The following is a 22,984-nucleotide window of genomic DNA, read 5'->3' on the forward strand; positions in this document are numbered from 1 at the left end:
AACTCCCGGGATGACTCGAGTATGAACCTGGATAGCAGTCGTGCCACAAAGTCTCCGTTGTTGACCCGAGAGCGCAGCTATCTTGGACATCCTTGTGCGATTCCAGAAGCTCGCACAGTTCTTCACAGCAGTCGTGTGTGCTACAAAAGCCCACGCTCGAGCTTGAGTCCTCGAGGGGGTGGCCCAGCAGGCGCAACCAGGTGACTGAACCCGGGGAACGGGGCTTCATGGATGCTGCCCGGTGCACCAGGATTGCCTTCCTTCACCCCCAGAGTCACTTATGGTCTGTGCTCTGATCCGTCTGGACAGCTTTACACTTCTTTGATATATGCTTCCCCAGTTCGGCGGTTCTTCTCAAAACTGCATTGTCCCCCTCGAGGCCCGAACAAACTAACGCCGTCTCCTCCGTCAGCTCTTTCCGAGCTGTGCTTCCCACCCTCGAAAAAGCAGTAGTCTTCGAGAAGCTGCAAGAGCCCGAAACACTCCAAACTGCTATTCGTCAATAACTACTCCCAAGTGTTTCGAACAGCGTCGTTGTGTGGCTTGCAGCTGACCACCAGGGGAAGGGGGAGGCTTCAGTCGGCACAATTTCTGCCAGGAAAATCGTGCAACAGGACCGGGTGCCTCCGATCTGACAACCTGGAGGTTCGAGCTTCAACATACACCTATCAGAGCGGTTGAACAAATGGTATCTGGTGGAGGGCGCGGCTCCTCACTGCCCACGCAATTTTTTGGCTCGTTCGGGAGCAGGGCTTGGCTTGGCTTATACGCCGCACCCATGCGTCGCCGACTTCTCTTGAGCATGCACCCAAAGCACAGATCCGCACCTTATTTGAGCCAGAATCGCCGATATGTGGTTCCCCTCTTCCACCGAACCCTCTCTTTCGCTGTGCAGGTGGCGTTTTGGTCGTTGTGCGTTGTGTCGTTCCCCACCTTCAACCTGGACCGTTTTCTGGCTTTGGTTTATGTGAACGAATCGGGACTTCCCCCCTTCACTGCCGTTTGCGGTGAGCAAACGGAGAACTCCGTCATTAGTTTCTGGTCTGATTCGGGGCGTTGTTGTCCAGCCTTCATTGAACAGGGGCGGAAAATGTACACGCACACAAAACATGCCCGTACAGATGACCACATACATGGCCAGCAATTCAAGCTGCCATCCCTTTTTATCAGGATCTGTGGATTACCCAAGAAAGGCTACCTGCAAGGTGAGTCAGCAGAGGTGCAATAGACCGCTGTCCAGAGCTTGGCAGCGTCAGCCAGAAGCTTCTTCTGGATATCTCTTCGTATTATTGCTAGTCCAAAACATGATATCGCCATCTACTAAAGTCCAGAAAAAGGGGGCCGAGAGCAGTCCAGGAACATATTATGTTAACAGAAAGGTAGGATTTGGACCCAGATGCCTCTCCGGGTGAGCCTCAAGTTGTCAGATTTGGAGATGTCTTGTGATGGAAAGCCGGGTAACGGCACCGAATAACTACCGCATATTTTCCAGAGGAGACACAGGGTCCATAGGAACTCGTATCTTCTTCTAACGGCCTGCCTTGTGCAGACTGAACTCATGTGTTTATGCCCTCCGAACAGTAATCATGAGATGGCTCACCCGCGGCCTCCTTCCCCTCCGTCACAGATACAGAGATGCCAAGCATCTGACTGACATACATACAGACAGACAAAGGTCCATCTCACATGTTGTCTTGGCGAGTGTGCCACGCCCGCTCGTGAGATTAAGCTCGTGTGGGTGGGTGTGGGATGCTGCAAGTCAGCCCTAAATAAACGATGAAAAGACTCGGCAGGGTGTAGACATCACTTTGGACCCCTGGGGTATGGTCTGTTGGCTGGAATAAAAGGGCCTGACGCCACAAGAGCCCCAAGCAGCGGCAGCGTCATGATAGGCGAGCTTCAGCTCAGGGGCACCTGAGGCGGCTCCGGAGGGTGGTGACCCTAGGCAGCGCGATATGGTGATGCTTGGTTGGATCACTCATCCTTTATTGCTGGTCTTTCTGCCGAGAGAGAAGGCTCATCGTGGTGGAAGCAGGTAGCTGCACGTCAGATCCTTACTTCTTTATGGTGGTTTGGGCGCGATTGGATGGAAGCTTGAGAAGTTTTGAGAGATCCCATGCTATGGTGTGGTTGGGGGCCGAGAGGCCCTTAGAATAACTTTTGTACAGGGAGGTCTTGACGGCGGTGGTGTGATGGTTACCAGCACGAGTTGGGTGGGATAGATACCTATCTGCTTCTGACGTGATTTCGAACCGGTATACATGATGCATACTGTATTCATATATCAACAAGACCAGATGACGTGAGTCGGTAAAATATAGTAAGGTTCTGACTTCACGAAGACCAATGATGAATCAACAAGCATGGTTGCCGCAGGTGAGCACGGAAGATGAGGGATAAATCAGAAATGAGGCTTTAAGACATGGTGAAATTCCTGTATGGTTTGACGTCGTTCCTGTCAACTCGAGGGAGACATCTAAGTCTTGTACGGTAATCTCGTAATCTTGGACGCTGGTCTTGTTGTCGTGAGGCATGGAAGGTATCTTGTACCATACTAATGAGATCATGGACGAGCCTTGTGCTCAAGTTGATCTGTCTGGAAGGCAATTCTATTCACGAGTCTTGAGAGTTTTAGGAAGCCTTTGGGGACAAACCCAAGCTGTTGTAATGCAAGTGAGACACGGCTTTCCATATGCCTACTTCTCTTAGCAAAGCCTGTTTAAATTCATCTACCCACCTACCTACCTACCAGGTAAGCAGCAGAGAAAACCCTCAGTCTAATTGGTCTCGGAGACGCCAGATTGGCCTGCAAATGATGCTGGTCCCTGTGTTGAAGACAATCCCCAGAGATTCGGGAACTTCGGGAGAATCGTAGCAAAGTATGAGGACTGCATCTTCCAGCGTGGTGTTGTGGTGGAGTTTTGTCATTTCGGGTGAACTGCTCTATTGCGTGGCGGGCTATGGAACGGTCAACTAGCTGAGAATCTTGACTTTTCTGGTTGTCCATAAGAGTTCTTCTGTATCTCCAGATTCACGGTTTGAAATGCTGATACATGTCAAATTTTCCATATCTCTTTCCGCAGGCAATGGAGAAAACAACACGATCCCATGGCTTGGTGTTGAAGGTTACACTCAGGGGTTCATGTCTTAGCAAAACCCAACGTCCCCGCTTGGCTCATTTTAGTGCGTTCTCGGCGCCTGGGGAAACGTCTCCGCCGAGAACGATGATCCCCTACACAGATATTGATCACAACTGAGGAGACGTTGATCTTTCCCTACGCTGAGAGGGTGCAAGCGAAAGTGCCGGTGTTAGGTACATAATATCGACTAATATTTTCCACCGCTAAGTTTATAGAGTACACAAGATCCTTATAAATCCACGATTCATAATTCCATCTTTTTTTAAATATGAGCTTTCTTTTATATAAAATTTAATAGTATTTTAAAAAACTAATACTTTTCTATATTAAAAATAAGGCACTTATAAAGATTTATTAAAATTAGTACCTGAGAGGCCTATCTTATAGTGAATTACTGCTGTAATACTCCGTAGCAGCAGCTCTAGCAAAAGCGTTATACTCGGCAAAAGTATCTTACAAATTACCTACCCGGCACCTGCTCAGCACTCACTACATGCTGTGACGAACTCCTACCCAGAACCTCTGAAAGGGATACTAATTAAAGGCACTTTTAAACAATCTTTGTTCGGTACAGTGTCACAGTTCTGGAAGACAGTGGGGCCACGGAAGCCAATCAGTGCTGGACCGAGCGATCGAGCGGGGCTCACAGTCCAGTTGGACGGAACAGACCAATAAGATGGAGGCCGGGGACCGCGGCGGAGCTTACGGTCCACGGTCCAGTATCGGCCAATCAGGAGTGGACCGAGGACCGTCTATAAGTCAACGGTCCACGGTCCCAAGGTCTATATATACGGAGGAACTGGCCGGGGTAGATAGACAGTTCCGCAGTATATAATTACAAGTCAGAATCGTTGGTATTAGACTGTTGTGACTGAGACAAGCCATTTGTTGTACACTGTTTAGCTGTACCGAACCAGGATTGTTCAGAAGTGCCTTCAACCAGGATCCCTTTCAGAGGTTCTGGATAGGGGTTCGTCACAGTTGCTCTTGCAGAAAGCAAATCAAACAACTACTATTGAATGGCGGGTTGAAGGAAAAAGTGCTCAACAGAGAGGAGGCTCGGAATACAATACTTTGTGCAGCAAACTCTCTTATCTAGAGAAGAGGATTCCTGTGTCTTTGGAAGTAGAGCCGATCGCCTCGCGATATGGGAGTCCCATCGTTCATGTTGGAGATGGAACTTCAACCGTTGACGAGGTGGGGTGGCTATTTGATGGTGGGGTCCCAGGGAACATCGCAATTGCAACGGTCGCCAGCATGCGGAGGGAGAAGTAGGTCCAAGAGATCGGTCTGGCAGGTGAGGGTGTCCCATCTTGGCAGTGATGGAGTGGACGGGCGGGCATATTAAACCACCAGACTGTACCACGCTGTTCATCGTGTTCCCGAGACCCCGCCACCCAATCGACATGCGGTTGCCGTGCTGCAGGCTGTTTTGATATCTCTCACAAATCTTACTGACGGTATACCAGGCCCGGACTGGATAATTTCAGTTGTGCCAGATTGGGAATCTCCATGAGCCCACCTTAGGCCGAATCTTCTGGCAGTCCCTTCCCTGGAGCAAAATCAGGCAAGCAGCTCCCGACACCCAACCTTCAGCGTAGATTCAAGATCTGAGTTTTGTTTATTTTCACAACTCAAGAACAGAGGCCAGGTTCTGGCTAAATCGACGCCCCGAATGCCTTCAGCGTGTCACCAACCACACAACGTTCGCTCAACGGATAGCTCCAGACCGCTGCCCGCTGCCAACATCAGCCAGCCAGCCAACAACTCCCACGAAATCCTGACGGAAGAGGCGTTATTAAGCTTTCAACATCAACGTCAACATTTCTCCACCTCGGCATTTGCCAACGATCTCGAATCTTCCTGTACCGACGACACCTGGCCCGTGAGCGTCTCACCTTCCAGGAACGATTACAAGCACAGTCACTGGAAGACAGTCCTCGATGGTCACAGATTACCAGCCCAAGACAGTATTCATATCCATATCTTGGCCTCATCGATATCATCATCAACACAGTACCGACCCTGGTTGTACATCACGGCTGTGTACAAGGCTCTGGTCGAGGCCTCAAGCCGAGGACGGGAAGCCTCCACTTCACAATGGCAACATGGAGTGGCCAACGGACACGCCTTACAATGCTGTTGCATATCATCCTATTCACGTCTCTGTCGAAGGCTGCTAAGGTCATGTTCACGACAGGGACAGATGTTGATGGTGTAACACGAGACCTCGCTGCAAATCGGTATCCAGCTCTCTATACTGGTGATTATGGCGACTGCATGGGCGGAAACAGTCTATTCAGCATCAGCAAATTTGATGCTGCGTATTATGCCGACAACATGACGATAGTGCTTCATATGGACGGCACTAGCAGTTTGAGGAACGAGTCCCTGATGATGCGCATTGCTGTTGACGCATATGGCGAGAACCGATTTGATAAGATCGTGAATCCTTGCAGCCTCAACATTGCTAGGTGAGTCCGAATTGGCTCCGGACTTGAAAGACGTATACTTACAAACATGCAGTCTATGTCCTGTTCTTCCTGATGTGCCATTCCGAGCCTGGGTAGAAATTCGTGTTGGCCCACAGCAGATAGGGGGCATACCTGACATTGCTTACGAGATACCCGATTTCGAAGGCACGACTCGAGTGCAAATCTTTGCCGGCTCTGGTCAACAAGAGGCTGGATGTTTCCAAGCTGCCATGCAGAACGGGAAGAGTCTTTCGCACGCGTATGTTATTGCGCCCTTCATGGGCCTTTTCACAATGGTCGCCATCATCGCCTCCTTTTCCACTGCGGCATACGGAATAAGCGTCCCTCACATGAGGATGCACCACGCTCATTCGCTCTCGGTCTTCATCGTATTCGAAACCTTCCAGACGATATTCTTCTCGGGGGCACTTTCTGTCAAGTGGCCATCGATCCTCGTTGCATGGTGGTCAAACTTTGCCTGGTCCGCTGGCTTCATCTACGCGCCCCCTTTTGTGCAGTCGATCAACTCTTTTGCAGGCGTCCAGGGGAAGCTAGGGCACGTCGATGGTTCCGGTCCTATCATTATCAACAGAGGAGAGCATTTAGTTGACAAGATCTATGGGCGATCTCTGATGACCAGGGGCTCGTTCAACGCCACTGATCCTTGGCGGTATGAATGGGGTGGTGATCCAGTAGCCCCTGGGTTACCACTTCCAGGCACTTGGAGTGGCTTTCCTGCAACGCTGGCGGCCATTGGAATTCCAGCTGCGGATGCCTTTGTGTCCGGCTTGCTTTGGTTTCTGATAGCCGTCGCTCTGGTCATGTTTGCCGTCATTGGTGTCAAGATCTTGTTTGATGGTCTCGCGAAAGCGAGGCTGGTCAAAGAGGATAGGCTTGCCTACTTTCGCAGCTACTGGGTCGGATTCCTCGGCCATGCTCTGTTACGAACACTGGTCATTGGGTTCTTCATGCTTATGACCCTGGCTATTTTCCAGTTCAAAATTCGGGGCTCTGTTGGCGCGATAGCAGTTGCGGCTGTGGTGTTCTTCGTTGTTTTGATAGGGGTGACGTCGCTAGTGGCGTATGGGGTCTGGTGTCGAACTCGATACGGTACTTTCACCATCACGAAGGACCGGGCTGTTTTCTACCGATCAACGTGGCGTGTTTCAATAATTTTGGAGACCAGGATAAAGGAGCACAACTTGGAGGTCAAGCCTTTCCTCAGCATCCCAGTCTACCGCCTTCGACACAATAACCACGACGACGACTACCCTACCGTCCATCTAGATCAGCTGTACGTTAAGAGATTTGCATGGCTCACAGCGCGCTACAGACGCACACGGTGGTGGTTCTTTGCTTACTACATTATATATTCATTTGTTCGAGCAGCTTTCATAGGAGGAGCTGGGGACGTTCCTCTTGTGCAGGTTTACGGTGTACTGGCGCTTGACATAGTCAACCTTGCCATCAGCGCTTTCTCAAAACCCTTCGAAGGAACTCGAAACACGGCTATGGGTATCTGGATACTCGGCCTTTGCAAGATATTGACCACCGGCATCTCGATTGCTTTTCTTCCTCAGCTCAAAGTCAACCGTATTATCACGACTGCGCTCGGGGTAATCATCATTGTGATCCAGGGCTTCACTACCGTTGCCTTGATCGTCTTGATTATCTTGAGCGCCCTTTCTTCGAGGCTTTCGCTACTACGGAATCAAGAAGAGTTCACGCCACGATGGCTCGACAAGGTTCGCATCCGTTATTTTGAAAAGATGCAGACAAAGGCACAAGACAGATGGAAACCCCCCAGGGGACTGGTCTTGAAGGATGATGAGATAAAAGGACCAACAACACCGCCATCGCCACACTTTTCCGTCACTGGTGTTCGACGTGGCTCTAAGATCGAAGATGACTTTGACGGCAGCACTGTATACAATTCGCAACAGTCGCTCCGGGGAAAAGGACGCGACCAATCCTTGACCGAGCAGCCTCGTGGCCGTCACAGCCAGGCTGGTAGTGCCAGATCTCGGCTGAGTACGGGGAGTCTGCCTCGGACGGGTCGTGCGAGTCGCATGTCGTGGTCTTCAAGAGAGTGTGCGGATCCGGCTTTGCTAGAGCGGCCGGATAGTACTCTCGCCAAACGGTTGAGTGGAATCACTTTTACCGTTACACCAGACGATGGCAGTAGCATGATGACCAGGGACAATGCCAGGGTGTCGGCTGAATCGACCACCTCTCACGTCCGACCGCAAGCCAGCTACCGCAGCTTCAGGTCACAGTCCACGTCGAGGGCGTCGAGTATCCATGAGAAGGCCAGCACTCCGACACCGACCCGGGAGACGTTTGGGTTGCCGGCGCTCACTCGTCCATCGACATTGCCAGAGGCTGCGGAACCAGACGAGTAGTCTTGCAAGACTTATACTTCTTCAAATTAGGATGATTGTAATAATGTCACGGCAACAGCGTCACGGACTTTTTCTTGGCTCTCGTTTATGAGTCAGTGTTGAATAGAATTCTGGGGGTCTTGATGATGATTTCTCGGGAGGAATCTTGCATAGGGGGTGTTTTGGCGTCTTTTTACATCTTTTTGCAAAATCCAACATTTCCCCCCACTTACTCTCAATCCTCGTAAGAACAAACATCAACTCCCGAAAACAGCTGCCCCCCAAGAGGAATAACATGGTCCCCTGTTGTTTCCCGCGGGTTGGGTAAGCCTGCGTCATCCGTTTAGCGACCCCGCTTCAACTCCCGAGCCCCTCCACGGTCCCCTCTTGCAGTCCCCGAATGCCCCACATGAAGGGCCTCAGATCAGTTGGGTTTGTTTGCTCGGTCCCAATTGTCCGGGCTTTCGGGCCTTACATCATGGGGGCTGTCACTGCTTTGGCGGGTTGTACCATTGGGTGATGGGGAGTCGGGATTCTTTACCCAAACTCCTTGAAACTAGCTTGGTGATGGCTGGGTTGGTCTGGCTCTTTTCGGTTCTGGATCCCCGGGTAAGTAAAGAGCTTACAAGGTCATGAGGTGATGGTTAGTCTGATTAGGAGATGATTGTATAAGAGCCGGTGGGTGGATATATATGGGCATAATTACACCACAGGGCGCAAGACAGGCGGAGGTGTGTTGCCGGGAGGTACCGTATAAGATATAGCCTGCCTTCCGACCAAACACTTTTCCATTCCTCTCTGTCTTTTACCCATTGATATCTCTTACCTCCCCTCTGTCGCGTCTCGACAAGCGAGAACACACACACCACCACCGGCACACCGCAAACACGAGAACATACGCAGAATGGCGGAACCGCGCAGAGAAAACTCCGGCCCTGTCGGCCCGCCGCTTTTGGACTTGACGATTGACAACATCACGCCGAATACCATCAGGATTAACAGCCAGTCGGACGACCAGCGGTTGACGTATTTGCTGTCGAGACTGGTGACGCACCTGCATGACTTTGCGAGGGAGACGCGGCTGAGCACGGACGAGTGGATGGCCGGGCTGGAGTTTTTGATTGCTTGTGGGAAGATCTGCAGCGAGGTGCGGAATGTAGGTCGCATCTGTTTCCGACATCTGGTGGTTCAGGGAGGGCGGTAGGCAGCAAGGTATCAGGTGCTGATGTGGGGAGACACACAGGAATTCATCCTCCTCTCCGACACCCTCGGCCTCTCCCTCCTCCTCGACAACATCAACCACCCCAAACCCGCCGGCGCGACCGAGGGCTCCGTCCTCGGCCCCTTCCACACCCACGATGCGCCCCTCCTCGAGAACGGCGCCTCGATGACCTCCGACCCGGCGGGTGAGCCGATGCTTGCCGTTTGTACCGTCAGAGACACGGCTGGGAACCCCATTGAGGGCATCAAGATTGATATCTGGGAGACGGACAGCAGCGGGCATTATGACGTCCAACACAGCGACCGGAACGAGCCGAGCGAGAGGTGCGTCATGCTGAGTGATGAGGAGGGCCGGTTCTGGTTCAAGGGGTTGAAGCCGGTGAGCTACCCAATCCCGCATGATGGGCCGGTGGGGAAGCTGCTGGAGAGGCTGGGGAGACATCCGTGGAGGCCGGCGCATATTCACTTCATGTTTGAGAAGGAGGGTTGGGATAAGTTGATCACGTGAGTTCTCACCTTGGCCGTGCTTTCTGGGAGGAATTGGGATGCTGATGTTCAGATAAGGGCACTGTACCTTAAGGGGGACCCCTACGAGACCTCGGATGCCGTCTTTGGCGTCAAAAAGAGCCTCGTTATCGAGCTTGGCAAGGTAGACAAGGAGACAGCGGAGAAATATGGGGTCGAGGAAGGCACATGGCTGCTCAAACATGACTTTGTGCTCACCACGCAAAAGGACACAGAGAAGCTGAGAGACGACCTGGCCAAGGAGGCGTTGGCAAAGTTGGGCTTGCATAATCTCAAGCTGGTGGATCATCTGCCTGTGCCAGATCTAGATTAATGTTATCAACCGGCTTTGTGCTGTTTTTGTTTCGGCTTTTTGCCCTTTGACTTTTTCCCAACCGACGGGCCAGTGTCGTTGGCTTCGTGCTCGTGGGTTGACGGTGGCTGCTTCATCAGTCGAACCACAGCATCGAAGTAACCAGCGGTGCCGCCGTATTTGTGCACCAAGGCTGGGATATCGACCGAAGAGATATCTCCAGTCCGCTTACGTCCAACGATCGCTGCGTTGCGTGTAGATGGGATCCGGAGCATTTCCTGCTCAACCTCCCAGCCGCATTCAGCTGCTATCTCTGACACCCATCCCACGAACGACGAGTAGGTCGAGTCGGCCTTGGTCTTGTCCTTTGGTGGCGATGCTCGGAACAGCTTTCCGCTGAGATCATGGCTGCAGCAAGGGATAGAAATGAACGGACAGTCGGAGACAGCCGCAAGGATAGGCGTCCAAGGCGTCAGCTCGTCGGCGTGGTTGGAGATGATAAATGTCCCTTTTGGAAAGACGCCATCATGGGCCTTTTGTTCGTCAAAGCCATCACCGGACCCGCCTCTGCTGACATATGTCGGCAGCAAAACCAGCTCACGAAGTGAATCTTGCTCCTCCCCCGACAACGACCTGACTCTGGTGCTGTACGACGCCCACGACGTTCGTGACCTAGCATCGAAGCCCCAACCGGAAAACCCTTCTTGATTTAGAATGTGGACGAGCAGCCCATTCCCGCAGCCGACATCAACGAATCCAGGAAACGGTCCCTCGCCATACATGTCCCTCCACAGCTCGATCATGAAAGCTGCGATACAAATGTCCTCAAAGATGTGTTTTTCGGGATCCGTCTGCTCCGCCCAACCCTTGATGAGACTTCTCGCATGCTTTTGTTTCAACTTGGTGTACGTGTCTTGCACCCGCGCTTGAGGAAGCAACACATCGTGATGGACTCTCTTCTGATAGCCCTGAACCCGGCCCTTGCCGTGCTTGTGAATGACCATGAGCAGCTGGAAAGCGGTCCGTATGAGCTTGTCAACGGTTCGGTCCTGCTCGTCAAAGAAAAGGTAAGAGAGGGAGATGGACCCGCAGGACTCTGCCGGCGTCCATTCGTGAACAAATGCTATGCCCTTGACTACTGGGTGGTAGAAGGGCATATCCGAGGGCGTGGATACATGCGGGAGGTAGATGACGAGAGTCCGCTCAACAGCCTCCCCACCAGGGTTGCTCTTGTAGATGAGGCAAGTCTGGTCAAGAGGCTTGTCTCTGAGGGTGTTTCTTGGTATGAGCTTGCGGATGACATGCCGCTGGAGCTCAAAGCCGACAAAGGAGGGAATGTCGGCCACGAAGGCCAGGCTATCAGCCTCGTCGACTGGGGTTGCCGGGTTGGCGGCACCATCCTGTGCGTCGTGCAGGATATCCGCACGGAAGAGCCATGTCGAGTTGATGTTTGGATTTCGGATCAAGTTGTCCATGACACTGTCAAACACCGGAGGCCCAAACGCACACTCGTGGCGGTACAAGGGTCGCCATGTTGCCTTTGTTGGGGTGGTGTGTGTGTTGCCGCTGCTGTGACCGGCATCCTCGAAGATGACGGGTGGTGCGTCAAGCGCCAACTCTTCCGGCCTGAATGCCATGGCGAGCCACGGCTGCTTTCTGTGTCTCGCGCTCGGGTCGTCACCGGTCGTGTGTGAGGCGAATCACTGCCGTCAGTCGAGGGACAGGCTCACCTCACAGGGGTCGGCCGAGAAGGCGACGGAGAAGCACCGAGGGGCAAAAAAGGCTTGGCACAGGGCCCTGGTGGTGAGCTTGTCACAGGGAACCAGTCCCCGATGGTGGCGGATGGTTTTGACATCTTGTGCTTGCTGAGCCTCTCGAAGCCTGTCTCGGGTCTCCATCATGATGGCCTATGACTGGGCTTCACCATTGAATTATGTGATTTTACACCACTGGTGACACATCTATGGCAAACGTTACATGTCCAAATCCGGAGAAGACTGGCAAGCATCGGGTCCCATGTCAGTGATTCGCATCACCAAGTCCACCTGCCCCGCGGCCCAGCCGACGGAACGGCGGGCTTCCCGTCGATTAGTCCAGGGCAGCGATCGATGAGTTTGCAGCCGCGTTGCATTCATTCATTGACTTTGAGAAAACAGAAAACAGAAAACAATGGTTTGACGGCGCTAAAGTTTCAATACAGGTTGACTGCGCAGACCCGGAGGCATCCTGTCGTCCCTGCTCTCGTTATCGGATAGAGAATTGCTCTGGCGAAGAACGAACGAATGAACTCCCAAAACGGTGAACAGTGTTGGGTGACCCAGAGCCTTGTGACGCAACATCCCACCCCTGCAATATGATATAGCAAAAGTACCCCGATGTAGACAAAGAGGCAACCTGCAGCAGGTTCCGCCCAGCTTTGCTCTCCGAGGTACGCGTGCGGTACGTTTGGTGAATCATTGCCCCACCCTTCGTAGATGGCGGTGCCTTAGTGGCCAACCCAACCAGGGCCTTTTTGCTGCCTTGTTGCCTGAAAAGACCGTTCGCCCCACCTACCCATCCTCCCTCTTCCCCTCACCTCGCCATTTCCACTCTCTTCCCCTTCTATCTACCGGACCTAATCATCATCTTGCCATCCACCGCAGCATCACCGCCCGCATACTTTCTCGGCACCCCGAAAGCTATAACTAGCCCACCCAGCACTCCCGATTTTTGACTCTGCACATAGCGAGACACTCTACAGTCGTCGGTCGCTCTCTTCCCCGTCACCAAATAAAACCCTGCTCCCAAGGACACCCCGAAAACTTCGAGTTTATGTCCACCGAAATCGAAAACCTCAAGACCTACGGTACGTTCATCATCGTTCTCGCACACCACCCATTACCCGCGTTTTCGCGACGCCAACGTTCTTGATGGATGTTGACGGCGCGTCACCGTCATACGCAACCTCGTTCACAGCCTTGTGGAGTCACTGCCACCTGGTCCACGTCCAAAACATCGAAGCACATTGCGCCGTTCATCAAAGAAACATTGCTGACCGCCACTTGTCCTACAGATCCCTTCGCCGAAGCCGACGAGGACTCGGGCAAGACCAAACAGACCCAGGAGTATATCCATATCCGCATTCAGCGTATGTCCTTGCACTTTATCGTCACGTGGTCCTGGCCTTGAGCTGCCAACCACGTGTGAGTTCACCGACAAGACAAGTGCTAACATTGTCACAGAGCGTAATGGACGTAAGACTCTGACCACCGTTCAGGGTATTCCGAGCAAGTTCGACCACAAGAAGATTCTTAAGGTTGTCAAGAAAGAGTTCGCTTGCAATGGCACCATCATCAGTGACACCGAGATGGGCGAGGTGATCCAGCTCCAGGGTGATCAGCGTACCAAGATCAAGGAGTTCCTCACTGATAAGGAGAGTGGCCTTGGCCTCGATGACAAGACCATCAAGGTATGTAGCATCTACACCGTCACAACACACCGAGACAGCCCGCTAACTGATACTCGGCAGGTGCACGGCTTCTAAGTCCGGCATGTTACACGTGCCGTAGCTCACTTCGAGTCCCCCTCTGGGGAATACGGAGCAGCGTCTACGAAAGTAGTCACTACGAGCGCTGAGAGGACCCTTGGTTGGGTCCAGCGGCATAATGACATGATACCCCACGATGGTTACGGACGTCCTTTTTACTCTAGCAACATTGTTGCAGGAGGTTTTTGGGAAGGAAAGGCTCTATTTTTTTTTTTTTTTGCGCGATGCAGATCGTCGTTCGCTTAGGTAGTCGATTTCTGGTGGTTTTCACAATCTCTGGAACGATGCAAGACGCAAGCCTTTCATTATGAAATCTGTGGTCTTGGGGCAATGGGATCATAAGTTGCGATAAGGTTGTGCCATAACAGTCTTGATATGCCTGGTTTGATATGTGTACGCTGGATCTGTCAACCAGCTGTGCTCGCAACGACTGCGTTGTTGTCGGTTTGAGTCTGATATATGTTGCTGTTGTGACTGATGACTTGCTGCCATCATACTGTATCAAGCCGAACGGGATTATCACCATGCTTTTTGCGTGTGAACAAGATCTAAAGATAACCATGACGCCAATGCTACCACATTTGCCTGAACCATTCCCCCATTTGACCGTTTCCACAGTCCCAATCTTGAAATAAGGATAGGTATAAAACTCGAACCCAGAAAAGACAGAAAAAGAAACAGAAAAAAGAAGCAGAAAAAGAAACAGAAAAAGAAAACAGGAACGGCAACTTGACAAGATCCAAGATGACTCCCTCGAAAAGTGCTCAAAATAGAGTGAAACGAAAGAGACGTGTTAAAGATCCCTCGTCACATTCCCATACTCCATAATCTTCAGCGCCAGCCCCGTGATGACCCCCCAGACCTGCGACAGAAAAGTGACGAGCGGGATGTCGGGATAGTCGGTGCGGTTGGAGTGCAGCTGGGCGAGGAGGGCGACCATGGAGGTGAAGGAGGCGATGGAGAAGGCTGAGATGGAGGCGCGGGTTTCCTTGCGGATGTTGATTTTGCGTTGGGTTAGGTGGTAGAGGAGGGTGAGGGTCTAAGGGACGGTCAGGTTGGTGACCGGATGGGAGAGGGAGGGGGACACGTACAGTAGATATCACTATCCAGCCTGGTAGCAGCAGACGGGGATCCTCGGAGCCGCCGGTTAGGTAGAGGACTCCCCATGTGCACCAGCCGTTTAGGGCTGATATGGCGAGGAGGCGGACGATGGTGGCTTGGGGGGTGTAGTTCAGGAGCCAGCGGGACATGAGGCAGTCGGTGAAGAAGAAGGAGAGGTAGGAGGAGGCTACGCACTATTGGAGAGTTAGCATGGCTTTGGAGATGGAAGGGGGGGGGGGATTTGGGTGGCAGATATACCCAAATGGTAGCGAGCAGCGTTTCTGTTATCCTCAGGCTGGTCTCAAAGGGAATGTCAAACCCCGTGGTTGGTATCCTCGTTGGCGGTACCTCTGTCGTGGGGGCAGAAGGGGGTGAGGTGCAGGAAACGGCAGAAGAAGGCTTAGATAACCTCCCAAAAGAGAACCCGTGCTGTCCGTTCCCAACAACGACATGGTTGGTGACCAGAATGGAAAAGATCATGTAGACGAGGCGGAGGACGCATGGTAGGCCGAGCCATAATCCCGGAACGATCGAGCCGAGGCGGCTGATGTAGAGGAGAATCTGCCATGGGGTTGAGATGCCCAAGACTACGGCGACGCGGGGTCGGAGGACGGACGTGGATTGGGTTTGCCCGGACGAGGGGGGAACAGGGCCGGAGGATTGGGTGACGGCTCGGAGGAGCTGGTGGTGGTGGTGGTGATCGGCGGTGACGGAGGGGTGGGTTATGGGCTCGGCTGATATGGCTGTTGAGACAGCCGTGGTTGTCGCAGTCTTGCTGCTGTATGGAGGCGGGTTGTCGACATATCGAGGAGTTTGCGCCCTTGAGCGGGCGGGGGAGGTGGTCGTCGAGCCGGTGACATGAGTGGCATAATCGGTGGTGGTGTTGCTGTTTGCGCCTGGTGCGCTATCCGCTGCTGCTGCTGCTGCTGTTCGGCGCTGCTGCGCGGCTGGCATTGCGAGGTTGGACATCAAGACACTGGCTCTCTAGTTTATACCCATAGAGCAAATGGGAGTCACCTGAGAGGGGTTTCACCACTCCATGGAAAAGGCGACAAGAGACGGGGAGAAGGCGGAGAGAAATCTATACTTTGGTGGCAGCGGCGGAGGGGCCGGATCTCGGTAGTTTCAGATGGACGGCGGTGATGTGAATTTCGATTCTGGGGTCTATCTTTTCGCTTCAGTGCAAGTGGCTTTCTCGTCGTCAGTGGCCCAGCGATCAATGTCGCAACAAGGGGTGCTCGATGCAAGCCTCCCACGAACGATTGCTACTAGGGGCTCCCCTGGCTACGAAAGCCGGCCTTTCATTGGTCAGCATCTCTTCGAGAAGTCCAGACCTCTGGGAAGCTCCAGAGGGTTAACCTTCCGTGGTGGGGGTTGGTCTTGACTGTGGTGATAACTGATAGCGATCATTGGGTGTGCTGGACCCACATATTTTCTGCCGCGAGCGCCCGAAATTTTGAGAGCTTCGAAGCTTCCTGGTGTTGCGCTGTCGGCTACGCCCGCGCAACAGCTTCCGTTCGATCGACCGTTTCCGACGTCGCCGCCGACGAATACCGGCTCGTTACTTTATTGGTGCGGTCAACCTGGGCAACCGACAAGGCAACAAGCCGACTCAGAGAGCGCAGGCGGGGTGGCCATCAGGGTTGAAGTACTTCGGAAGCGGGGACCAAGAGGACGGAGGGAGAAGTTCAGGGTCGGCACAGTACGGCGGTAGCAACCATGGCTTCAGTATCTAGGTTAGGACTCGGTGCCCGGGGGGTGTTGTCATCACAGGCCTCCGCTAGGATATCACCACGCGTGGTACGCGTCGCGCCAACATGTTCCTTCAGTACATCCGCTGCACTCGCCAGAAGCGTCAGGAGAGCGAACAGGGCGCCGGCGCGCGACGAGATCCGTTCCCCCTCTGCTCAAATCGCCCAACAAAAACTCAATCAAAAGGTGACATCAAATGCCATCAATGTCATCTTTCCAGGTGAGCAAGAATCAGGACTCGGCCCAGTTGTTGAGCCGTGCTGTTTGTGCCGTAGTCTGACTTGCTCGTCTTGCTCTATCTTTTAGGCACCTTTGTCCGCCCTCCATGGGACCAATGGCCCAAGGACTTCTCGTCCAGATTCGCCTTCTTCCGGACCTGGGTCACTGTCAAGGCCAGAGAGGCGGCGACCAAGTTCGCCATGGTTCATTCCTCGAGGCCCCGGTTCTTCAAGCGTGCCGCTCTCAAAACCAGCAACCCGCTCGCGATTCTGACAGCAAAGGGCCTCCACCGCTCCATGATGGAAGCCCTCGCCAGCGGCGACAAGGACACAATCCGCAAGGTTTGCGCCAGCAAGCTGGCTCTGCCTCTGCAGGCTACCATCGACAATCGTCCCAAGGACAAGCTGATGGCATGGGAGCTGGTGGAGTATACCAAGACGTGGTTTTATCCTACTGTTCTTTCGCACAAGCTCTCTCCCATCGAGAAGAGCAAGGATGCGCCCATCATTGAGCAAGTGGTGGTGGCCATTTCTAGCAAGCAGCGTCGGTATCAGTATGTTCTCGGGGCTGATGGGGAGCGCAAGAAGCTGGCTGGAACAGAGAAGGAGATGGATATTATTGAAAACATCGTCATTGGCTGTGTGGTTGACCCTCACACCTGGCAGCGTGATGAGTGGCGGATCGTTGGAAGCATGAAGGCGACGGATCCGAATGAGTGGAAGGAAGAGGAACGGCTGGTCAAGATGGTGGAGCATTCGGAGGCTATGAAGAGGTAGAGGTAACTGGGACGGCGAAATGGTCGTGTCAGTATGCTCGAGAAGTTGTACATTACAAGATGCTCTGCTGAAAACAGGGAGCATCTAAGACTTAGGCAGGAACCGAAAATTCTGTCTGTGTAAATTCATACTGTAAATGTTTGTCTCTGTATCTTGAGTCTTGCTTTGAGGCAACTCTTGCAAATGGGTGCTCTGGTGTTGTGTGTCTTCTCGGACCGTGTTTGTTTTGACCCCTATTTATGGACCCACATACCCCTGACCGTCTGTGGACAGAACCAACATCTGTGTTGTGTTGGGCCTCTGCTTATTCCGGGCTAAAACAACAACAAATACCATTTTGCTGTATGCCTCGGCTAGACAAATAGTCAATAAAAACACGATGCATCATAGCTCAAACCGTGGAGGTGTGAGTCCATGCTTGATGTGGCTGCATAGCAACTGAAGGAGCATTTGTGTTTAAGGCACAGGTTGTAAACCGCAATCTGCTCGGGTGATTGACCGGCAAGCTCTGAATGTTAGCTGAGTCACTGCTGTGAGATGAGAGAACCAGATGACATCAGCCATGATGAAAGGATGTGTATAAGAAGGTTTAATATCCTCCACGATCTATACTGCACTGCAGTATCAATCACGTTGATGATTATGTAGAAATAGCTCAGCCCCATGGATATAAGCCTTTGTTCTGGGTTTCCTTATCCTCTTGACTGAGTGCTATTTACAATACACCGCTACTTTGAACTTTGACATCCCAAATGGTCCCATCGCGGCTCATTATAAAGTGCCCTTTTCGTGATCAGCCACAGTTTTTTTTTTTTCTCAACATTTGATCTTCAAGTAATTTAACCGCCTCTTAATTCCGGTTGTTAGTTTGAGAAGCTAGTCAATCATTGGCAAAATGCGATGGTTATCATTGCGTCGCTGCTGGGTCGCTCCTTCCTCCACAGGGTGCTCGCTCCTTCCTTCTGTGTTGTGCTGAAAATTCTTTACTCAGCTAAGGATTTGTGGCGCGCGCATGTGACCCAGCAAAATGAGCTCACTAACTTTATGAGGAAAAGTAAGGGAGGTTCACCATATCATCCCTTTGAGACATGCATGATGCAACCAACCATTTACCTTATATCTTCCCACAGCCTGCCCCTCAGCAAGTTCCGTGGGGAGGGGACCTCCTACTTCTCACTATCTTTCTGCCGCGTCGCTCTTGCTTTCAGACACTTCAGATCTACACCATGGCCGACGTCCAACAGATCCACAACACCATCAAGGCAATCGCCCATGACAAAACCCACATTACCATCGCCCATGTAGCCTATCAACAAAATGCAAGCCGTCTACGGGTTCTTCTCGATACAGTCGCCGTCCGTCACGGTTTTACCACGGGGACAGTCACCAAAGCAATGGTAGGCCCAGTTGGGCCCGGCAATTTCTCACCGTTGGTAGCTGGCTGGGTATATCGCCACCTCTGGAATCTCCGCCAGAGTGAGAGGATGATGCAGGATATTATGAATCCCAGAGAATACGTCAACCAGAGATACAACGTGGATCAGCTTCGATCCTGGACGAACACCATCTGTCGCCCACCTGTCCATCAACAAAATTTGGAAGAAATTGCCAAGAAACTGAATGGGATTCCCCAAGAGCTTCGAACCCGTTTGCGCAGGGTCATCTCAGAGAATGCGAAAATCCAGCAGAGAATTAGCAGGATTGAGAATACCCCGGGTGGGGTTGATGTGGCCGCTTTGCTGGATGATTCGGACGAGGGAAGCTCCGGGGACGAGGATACATGTTAGAAGAGGTGGCCTTGACAGGAAGGCAGTTGATGTGCGGTTCTGCCTATCAGAATTAAAGCTGTGGTTTCCGTCTCTTGTTACCATGATCTATTTCTCTGAATCTTGTCTTCCTCTATTTGTTTATTTCTGTCCACCTCTGGCAGCTGGGTAGGCTCTGTCCTGCGCTGCTGGGACGAAAGTAACCAACTATTGATGCATCTTTGTCAATTTAGCTTTCCCTCTTTTCTTTTCGGTCAGCTGGAAAGGATTCATCTTGCTTAGCACGTGTCAGCACAGCGATGCTCCGATAGACTCTGTGAAGTGAGTATGGCGTCAGGAAGTGAGGGAATCAAGTCTTGGATGTGGGGGTGCGTTAAATATAAATACTCATGTGTTCTATGACTGTCATCTTTTTTCGCCATCACCGCTTTCCCTGATCAACACTTTCCCTGATCAACACTTTCCCTGATCAACACTTTCACGCTTCTAATTTCTAAGCATCCGTCTCCCTCTCTCGCATAGTCTTTTAAGACATCCAGCATTTATTACCGACCACAGCAACTCTACAGCACTATGTCTGATATCGATAATATTCACGATGCCATTGTGACCATCGCTAGACTCAAGGTGGCCGTTTGCAGACACCAGACACGGTACGTAGACCAATACAGCCGTTTACAGTCGATCATAAGTGGAATTTCGCGTCAATACGGCTGCTCGCCTGACTCCGTTACACAAGCTATCACCGGTCAAGTACATTCAGGAGACCGCTCCATCCTGGTAGCTGGCTGGGTCTATCGAGGACGCATCAAGTTATCCAACAGCCGTCGACGTCTCAGTCAAGTTAACAATCGTACTCAAAGAGTGGTTGATTCTCTACAGCATGGATCAACTCGGTTCATGGACCAACAGGCTCATCCGTGAGGATGTTTCTCAACAGCGGATTGGGAACAGAACTCTCAATGTCGAACTTTGCAAGGTTCAGAGAAGGATTCCAAAGGTCGAAGCAACTACCCCTGACAGAGGAGTTGCTTTGCTGATTGAGGGTGAGGATATTGATATCTCAGAGGTAGATGAGACAGAGGATGATAGCTCGGACGAGAATTGAAACATGGCCAACGCAGCAGGAGAGGCAATGTACTTCTTCACAATATATATACATCTGCCCCTTATCTGTGATACTTTCAACTATAAACTTCAGAACCCGAGGGTTTCATGACATCCCACAATTCTGCCTCGACTAACAACTCTATATCTTTCCACTAACATCTTATTATAGCCGACTTGCGGATGCCATCATTGCTCCCATAGGTAAGCAAATTTCTATGCATATATCTTGCTTCCGGGACACCATACCTAAATCATTCTCTCTTCCGTTCTTAGCTTTTTAGGCAGACATATCTATGCTTGCCTACCATCAGCAACATATGCCGGCCGTGCACATTAAAATGCCGGTCTGGAACTACCTGTTGTACTCTCAGCCGGACACACTAACTGGCTTCTACAGCGCCTCTTGCTCTCTAGGAGCCCATCGGATTGACCCATTCTCTTTCAAAATCTTTATATCCTAGCTCTATTGCATTCCCTTGAGAATGAGATGCTGTCTGCTGGGTGAACCTTTTGACCTCTCAGCCACTCGTCAGGTTTTCAAACTCACTTGATCCAGGTGATTGGCCCACACCACTCACATCATTGAAAAGAGTTCGGACGATTGATGATGACTCTGATATGAGTGATCGGTCTCAACCAGTGGGTTTTCGTTGCTCAAGGTGAGCTGGGCTTCAAAATCTTTGCTCTGTTGACTGGACGGCTATATACCTTAACCTTGGCTTTGCTCAACCTCTCACGGCATTCTCTCAGAGAAAGTGGCCGATCAGATCCAATTCAACCCACACCTTCGCCGGGTTCACCTCGCTGTCACCTGTAATGGAACTACCCGATTTGTCCACTTTGCCCAAGGGTATTTCTACGAATAGAATGACACCATGGAGACCAACAAAACGTCTGCATCGCAACGTCCCTTTTTATTGTCTGGCAAAGGACCCCCCGCCAAGCAACAGATACTATCTGTATCTTCCGCATCAACAAGAGCTTTTGTGGGAAGCTAATTCGGACAACCCGCCCGGGGATTAGACACTAATCAAAAGACGAGTTTGAGACGTTGCAACAGGTCCAGCACATGGAAGTTATCCCGGCCCGAGATCACAGAACTCACCTCGGTCGGCGCTTTGTGTTGTCAACAATCCCCAACCACGGTTGAATTATCATAGACAGTCTGGAGGCATAAAATACACAAAAAGGCCATGACGTAGAATCGTCTGAGGTTTCCGGCTTGGGGATGTTTCCAGAGCTCAGAATGGGCGACGCTCAGGGGCAGTACACAACCCTGACCCCTCCCATGAAGAAGTGCATAACCCCCCTCTGTCATTCGTCTTTCTACGCACACCCGTCGGGGCGATTGGAGAGACACTGGGTAATACATTGAGACAATATCCCCTCACCGAGGACAACCCCAAGATCACGGCCCGAATGTCCCTCGCCGCAGTGCCCAAAGATTCTATGCGTCGCCGGAGCCAACCAAGCCCAAGCAAAGGGCAAAACCGTCTGCCTGTTCCTACGACCGCATATATCCGTCAGTCTAGGTGTGGGTTTCTCTTGACTCAGGTCTTGATGCAACTTGGCAGGCAGACACATACCAACTAACGCAAGCTCTGGAGTAGTCTCCGTAGAGGCACATCGACCGTGGCGCACGCCATTTCCAACCCTTGTGGCGGAAGAGGACCCGGACCAGCCGCTCGGTCACCTCTCTCTTCACGCCGTGCTGAGGGGAGTAGTCGCATCTGAGCGTTTCAGGACAGTAGGCAGGCCGGACAAAGTTTTGGTGTTGAACAGCAGGGACGGTGGTGTCGTCGATGTCGGTGTATGTTTCGATGAAATAACCATCGGCAAGCGCTTCGGTGCTATCAAGAACCATGCCGGCAGCCGCCAGTCTTGGGGCCTCGGCTGCTTGACGTGCTTGGAGGATCGCCAAGTTGAGCGAGCGAGTTGATGGGGCGGCTGCTGCCATGCTCACGCCTAGCAGAGCGGCGATGGTGTAGATTTGGGAGAGCATGTTTTTGGGCGGCGTTTTGATTTATTGGAGTTGGTGATGATGGTGCGTTTGGTGAGCAATCTTTTCACAAGATTTGGACAGCTTGTCAACTCATTCCTGATTTCATCCTCTGGTGGCGCGCAAGCCCCTCGAAGTTTAACATGCACACGCGCCATGGTCTTGTATGAACCCACAATGGCAAATCGTGTAAGCCTACGACGTAGTCGCGATAAGTTCAAAAGCCGCCACACTAGTGTACTAGAACAAGATGGAAAATGAGAGAATAAAGATAGAAAGAATAGTGACAGGGAGGATAGGGGCCAGAGGGGATAGGGGCCAGAGAGGATAGGGGCCAGAGAGGATAGGGGCCAGAGAGGATAGGGGCCAGAGAGGATAGGGGTAAAAAGGATAGAACTAGGGAGGATGGAACAGAGAGTAGAAGGATAGAGTTAGGGGAGGATGGGACGGAGAGGAGAATGGCCAGAGAGAATAGAAGGATAAGGATAGAGAGGATGGGGACAGGGAGGACAAAGGTAGGGGTAGGGAGGATAGGTGCAAAGGCACCACGGTCATGCACAGGTGAGTTGAACGACTGGAAGTGCAGACTGAGAATGGGTTCTGTGATAATTTTTAGCGTCAAGGAAGCAAATATGCTGTGACAAGAGCGAAATACATAGTTCGTGTCCAGGAGAGAGGCCTCAGTCATGTCATGGCATCAAG

General features: G+C 52.0%; 10 protein-coding genes across 10 annotated transcripts; 6 read left to right on the plus strand and 4 right to left on the minus strand.

Moving 5' to 3' along the window:
- Positions 1 to 4,070: 4,070 nt before the first annotated feature.
- On the plus strand, positions 4,071 to 8,016 carry QC763_120360 (uncharacterized protein; the record flags this gene model as incomplete). The annotated part of the gene is made up of 2 exons (XM_062908621.1): positions 4,071 to 5,614; positions 5,667 to 8,016. The coding sequence occupies exons 1-2, from the start codon at positions 5,241 to 5,243 to the stop codon at positions 8,014 to 8,016; spliced, it is 2,724 nt and encodes a 907-aa protein (XP_062771731.1). The 5' UTR covers positions 4,071 to 5,240.
- A 279-nt stretch (positions 8,017 to 8,295) lies between these two features.
- Positions 8,296 to 9,499, minus strand: QC763_0024040 (uncharacterized protein; the record flags this gene model as incomplete). The annotated part of the gene is made up of 3 exons (XM_062905423.1): positions 8,296 to 8,592; positions 8,822 to 9,175; positions 9,237 to 9,499. The coding sequence occupies 3 exons, from the start codon at positions 9,497 to 9,499 to the stop codon at positions 8,484 to 8,486; spliced, it is 726 nt and encodes a 241-aa protein (XP_062771732.1). The 3' UTR covers positions 8,296 to 8,483.
- QC763_0024050 (uncharacterized protein) lies at positions 8,900 to 10,054 on the plus strand (the record flags this gene model as incomplete). Its single annotated transcript, XM_062905424.1, has 3 exons — positions 8,900 to 9,151; positions 9,239 to 9,720; positions 9,781 to 10,054. 3 exons carry the CDS (start codon positions 8,900 to 8,902, stop codon positions 10,052 to 10,054), a joined length of 1,008 nt encoding a protein of 335 aa, XP_062771733.1.
- A 5-nt stretch (positions 10,055 to 10,059) lies between these two features.
- Positions 10,060 to 11,670, minus strand: TRM44 (tRNA(Ser) Um(44) 2'-O-methyltransferase; the record flags this gene model as incomplete). The annotated part of the gene is made up of 1 exon (XM_062908622.1): positions 10,060 to 11,670. The coding sequence occupies one exon, from the start codon at positions 11,668 to 11,670 to the stop codon at positions 10,060 to 10,062; it is 1,611 nt and encodes a 536-aa protein (XP_062771734.1).
- An 876-nt stretch (positions 11,671 to 12,546) lies between these two features.
- SUI1 (Eukaryotic translation initiation factor eIF-1) lies at positions 12,547 to 13,971 on the plus strand. The gene is made up of 4 exons (XM_062908623.1): positions 12,547 to 12,878; positions 13,086 to 13,160; positions 13,255 to 13,481; positions 13,542 to 13,971. Exons 1-4 carry the CDS (start codon positions 12,845 to 12,847, stop codon positions 13,554 to 13,556), a joined length of 351 nt encoding a protein of 116 aa, XP_062771735.1. The 5' UTR covers positions 12,547 to 12,844; the 3' UTR covers positions 13,557 to 13,971.
- A 57-nt stretch (positions 13,972 to 14,028) lies between these two features.
- QC763_120400 (uncharacterized protein) lies at positions 14,029 to 15,965 on the minus strand. Its single transcript, XM_062908625.1, has 4 exons — positions 15,921 to 15,965; positions 14,919 to 15,850; positions 14,651 to 14,854; positions 14,029 to 14,598 (listed from the first exon to the last, which is right to left on the minus strand). The coding sequence occupies exons 2-4, from the start codon at positions 15,627 to 15,629 to the stop codon at positions 14,353 to 14,355; spliced, it is 1,161 nt and encodes a 386-aa protein (XP_062771736.1). The 5' UTR covers positions 15,630 to 15,850; positions 15,921 to 15,965; the 3' UTR covers positions 14,029 to 14,352.
- QC763_120410 (uncharacterized protein) lies at positions 14,985 to 17,470 on the plus strand. Its single transcript, XM_062908626.1, has 2 exons — positions 14,985 to 16,632; positions 16,719 to 17,470. The coding sequence occupies exons 1-2, from the start codon at positions 16,380 to 16,382 to the stop codon at positions 17,405 to 17,407; spliced, it is 942 nt and encodes a 313-aa protein (XP_062771737.1). The 5' UTR covers positions 14,985 to 16,379; the 3' UTR covers positions 17,408 to 17,470.
- A 1,025-nt stretch (positions 17,471 to 18,495) lies between these two features.
- On the plus strand, positions 18,496 to 19,194 carry QC763_120411 (uncharacterized protein; the record flags this gene model as incomplete). The annotated part of the gene is made up of 1 exon (XM_062908624.1): positions 18,496 to 19,194. One exon carries the CDS (start codon positions 18,496 to 18,498, stop codon positions 19,192 to 19,194), a length of 699 nt encoding a protein of 232 aa, XP_062771738.1.
- Positions 19,195 to 19,746: 552 nt separating this feature from the next.
- On the plus strand, positions 19,747 to 20,300 carry QC763_0024110 (uncharacterized protein; the record flags this gene model as incomplete). The annotated part of the gene is made up of 2 exons (XM_062905425.1): positions 19,747 to 19,826; positions 20,056 to 20,300. The coding sequence occupies 2 exons, from the start codon at positions 19,747 to 19,749 to the stop codon at positions 20,279 to 20,281; spliced, it is 306 nt and encodes a 101-aa protein (XP_062771739.1). The 3' UTR covers positions 20,282 to 20,300.
- Positions 20,301 to 21,708: 1,408 nt separating this feature from the next.
- On the minus strand, positions 21,709 to 22,285 carry QC763_120413 (uncharacterized protein; the record flags this gene model as incomplete). The annotated part of the gene is made up of 2 exons (XM_062908627.1): positions 21,709 to 21,787; positions 21,878 to 22,285. 2 exons carry the CDS (start codon positions 22,283 to 22,285, stop codon positions 21,731 to 21,733), a joined length of 465 nt encoding a protein of 154 aa, XP_062771740.1. The 3' UTR covers positions 21,709 to 21,730.
- Positions 22,286 to 22,984: the final 699 nt, after the last annotated feature.

This window comes from Podospora pseudopauciseta, chromosome 1 (genome assembly GCF_035222475.1).
Source record: "Podospora pseudopauciseta strain CBS 411.78 chromosome 1, whole genome shotgun sequence".
In the NCBI taxonomy this organism is placed as follows: Eukaryota; Fungi; Ascomycota; class Sordariomycetes; order Sordariales; family Podosporaceae; genus Podospora; species Podospora pseudopauciseta.